Source organism: Corvus brachyrhynchos, unplaced genomic scaffold (assembly GCF_000691975.1).
Source record: "Corvus brachyrhynchos isolate BGI_N302 unplaced genomic scaffold, ASM69197v1 scaffold340, whole genome shotgun sequence".
Classification (NCBI taxonomy): Eukaryota; Metazoa; Chordata; class Aves; order Passeriformes; family Corvidae; genus Corvus; species Corvus brachyrhynchos.
In genome coordinates this window covers 1431881-1435538 of record NW_008235987.1, presented here as the reverse complement: position 1 = coordinate 1435538, position 3658 = coordinate 1431881, and the positions used below count along the sequence as shown (strand labels likewise).

The 3658-nt window shown below is 58.4% G+C and overlaps 1 protein-coding gene across 1 annotated transcript in view; it reads right to left on the bottom strand.

Moving 5' to 3' along the window:
• Nucleotides 1–3658, bottom strand: part of LOC108445714 — a 7430-nt gene continuing 3772 nt past the window's right edge. Inside the window, exon 3 of the mRNA XM_017730445.1 lies at nucleotides 1–2414. Within this exon, the coding sequence (XP_017585934.1) occupies nucleotides 2014–2414 (401 nt within the window). The 3' untranslated portion in view covers nucleotides 1–2013. The remainder of the gene's footprint in view (nucleotides 2415–3658) is intronic.

Here is a 3658-nt window from a genome sequence, read left to right as displayed (position 1 = left end):
TGGCCGTGGCAGGGGTGGCACTGGATGGGCTTTAAGGTCCCTCCCAACCCAAACCATTCCAAATCCGTGATTCACAGCCCCTGCTGTGACCCTTTCCAACTCTGCTCCCGGGAGCTGCTCCATGGGTGACCCCCATCCCTGCGAGCACCAGCAGGGACCCCAAGTCCCCCACACTGCCCCGAGTGCCCTCTGCTCTCCCGAGGGCCGGGATCTGCCTCTGGAAGAGGCTGGGAGGCAGCTCCCTCCCATCCAGGGCAGCCGGTGCTCCAGGGGAACAGGTACCTTGTGCTGCAGTTTTTGTGGGATGTGGAACATCTGGAGCTCGGCACAAGGCAGCCTTTGTGCGGCTGGGAAAGGCTGCGCCAGAACCCAGCGCTTGTTTGGGACGGCTTCAGGGAGAGGGGGAGGGAAAGGGAAAAAGACCAGAGGGAATCCACCTCCACTGGAGAAGGAATCTCAGCCGCTCCTCGGGCGTTCCCCACCTCGCTGCTCTCACCCCGCAGAGCCCCCTCGGGGGTCTCTGCATCCCTTTCCCGATGGGATCCCTCGCTGCAGCCTGGCTGCGTTAAGCAGCTCCGTGGAGCTGGTCCTGGCTGCATTAAATAATAAAATTAACTCATTTCCATTCAGTTTGACTCTGGAACGGGCACTGTCCCCTCCCGGCTGGCAGCATTCCAGCAGCAGGGATGTTTCCCTCTGGGATTATCAGATATCCTGATCTGAGAGGCGCTGATCGACTGATAATTAAAAGGCTTTAACCCCGAAGGCTCGGTATCCCTAAGGAATATCCCAGGCAGAACTGCCGGGCACAGGGAGCTTGGGAAAGCTGGAGCTGAGGATTCCCGTGCCCGCGGAGGCTCCCGCAGATCCACGGAGACCCCGATGCTTCTCCTTATCAGCTGTCTGATATATCCTGCCTGAGCACAGATAACCCTGGAGATGGGAGTTCGGGAACTTCGCGCCTTTCCTTGGGGCTGCAGGAATTCCCTCCGGAGCCACGGGAGCTCGGGATACCCACGCAGGTGTTTGGGGGGTGAGGTGGCTCTGCTCAGCTTCTCCGAGGGAAAAACATCTCCAGAAGGAAAGATGAACTATTCCTTTGGAGCCTGGAGCGGTGTCCCAGGCCACGGATGGGGAGCCGGGGTCCATTAAGGAACTGGAGCCCACTGGGGAGCACTGGGAGCTCTCTGGGCCAGAGCATCCCCGCAGGCAGCTCATCCCATCCCAGGCTCTGCTCCAACACAGCCAAATCTCCGAGCGCTCCGTGAATCCAAACGGGGCTGGAGCTGCTGCCAGGGGAGGAAAAATCCCCCGAAATTCCCCCAAATCCCCCCAAATCCCTTTGTCTCTTCCACCCACAGAGCCGCCTTTGCAGAGCAATTACCGCGCCCCCGGGGGTTTCACACCCAACCACCGGGGCCTCCTCCTGCTGAGATTTAATTGTTTTAATGACTCTGGAGGCCCCGGGGGTCCCTGGTGTCAGCGTTCATTTCCCCGCTCTCCAATGGGGTTTTCTCTCCACCCAGAACTGGAGGGATTTGGTGAAATCCTCCCCCCAATTCCCGGGGCTCTCTGACTGCCAGGGACACACCAGCGCTGCTGGATTCAGGGAAAGGACCTGCAGATCCTCCTGGAGGTTTGTCCCTCCACCGGCAGAGAGGAGCTGGGATAAATTACGGCCTGGAAAAGGAAAGGGAAAAGCAAAATACGTTGTGAGACGTGATTTGTGTTTGAAATCCAACCTCACCCCTGGCCCTGCTGCTGGAATCCTGGGCTGGGAGAAACTGGGATGCTCCAGCCCTCGCTGGAGTTTGGGGGGAAAAGGGGAATAAAAAGGGTAGGGAATGCTGATGCTGATGGTTTGTCCTGCACAGAGCTGGGGGAGCAGCGCTGGGGATGGGGGGTGGCAGGATGGGGGGAGGGGTCCAGTGGAATTGGGATCCTGGAGGAGATGGGGGGCCCAGGGGAGGTGAGGTCCCAGTGGAGCTGGGATCCTGGAGGAGATGGGTGTCCTCATGGAGGTGGGATCCTGGAGGAGGTGAAGGTCCTGGAGGAAGTGGGGGTCCCAGTGAAGCTGGGATTCTGGGAGAGATGAAGATGGGGGTCCTGATGGAGGTTGGGGGTCCCTGGAGGAGCTGGGGGTCCCCGGGACGCCCCAGGCTGTGGGACATCCCCACCCCAGCCATTACCAGCACCTCCCTCCATTGTTTCCCAACCGGCATTTTTCCCTATGACCTCATCTTCCCTTGGCTCCCGCCGTGCCGAGTTTATGGCAGGGAAATGATTGTGCAGCCAAAGGAAAGCAGGTCCAGGGTTCTCTTCCCCCCTGCTTCCACCCGGGTTGGTTTCTGCTCCAGGCACAGGGATCGTGTGGGACGAGCTGGGAGCTCTGGTTGGGAATCTTTTCCTTGTTCCTGTAGGAACACAAGAGGCCCCAGCCAGAGGTTGAAATGATTCCCCGCAGGAGCCAGCCCTGGACGCGAACGCTCTTCAGTTACCATCAGTGTTTTGTAAGAGTATATTGAAATAAACCTTCAGGCTCCCTTTCCTGCTCCTGAGATCCCCCTCGCAGGATTGTGAGGCACAAAAAACACTTCCCAGAAATCCCAGCTGAGGCTGTTGGGATTTTGTTTTCCCCCTGTTCTCACACGAACTCTGCACGCTGGAAAAGCCTTGAAACAAGAAACGAGGCACTAAAACGGGACCTGGCAAGCTGAGGATCCCACAGGGGGGACTGTCCCTCTTTTCCCTCTTTTCCCTCTTTTCCCATTAGGAACAACCCTCTGGGTTGAAGAACTGGAATTGGAGCCCTTCTTGGGTCGATGGGATTTCACCTTTCCCACCTCACACAACTCCTAAGGAAGCACATGGAGAACATTCCCCTGAGGCAGCACAGAGGAACCTTCCCCAGCTGCTGAGCAGTGAAAATGAAGGATTTTAGGTAAAACAACCAGGAAAAAGGGAAGCAGGAGCTCATCCATGAGCTGCAATCCCAGGAATCCAGCACGGACACGAGCACGGAGCTGCTCAAGGGCTGGTTGACCATGCGAGACTAAACAAACCTAGTGAGAGAGCCAACAAATACCTGAAAAATAACTGGAATTAAATTAAAAGTTGGGATTGCTCAGCCTGGAGAATGGAAGGCTCCAGGGAGAGCTCGGAGCCCCCTCCAGGACTGAAAGGGGCTCCAGGAGAGCTGGAGAGGGACTGGGGACAAGGCATGGAGGGACAGGACACAGAGAAGGGATAGAGGGCAGGGATGGATGGGATATTGGGAAGGAATTCCTGGCTGGGCTGGAATTCCCAGGGAAGCTGTGGCTGCCCCTGGATCCCTGGCAGTGCCCAAGGCCAAGCTGGACATTGGGGCTTGGAGCAGCCTCGGACAGTGGGAGGTGCCCCTGCCCATGGGAGGGTGGCACTGGATGGGCTTTGAGGTCCCTCCCACCCCAAACCGTTCCGGGATTCTCTGCAATCCCCTCTCCAAACCCGAGAACCCCACAACATCGGCCCTGGGAAAAGCCGACCCCGAGGCGAAATTCCTCGTGTTCCCTGCACTGCCCCAGCCCCAGGCTGGTCCCTGAGGGGGGGTGTCCACGCTGGGACCGGAACAGGGACCGCGGCACATCCAGGGTGGGACTGGGAGGGCTGGAGGGGGCAG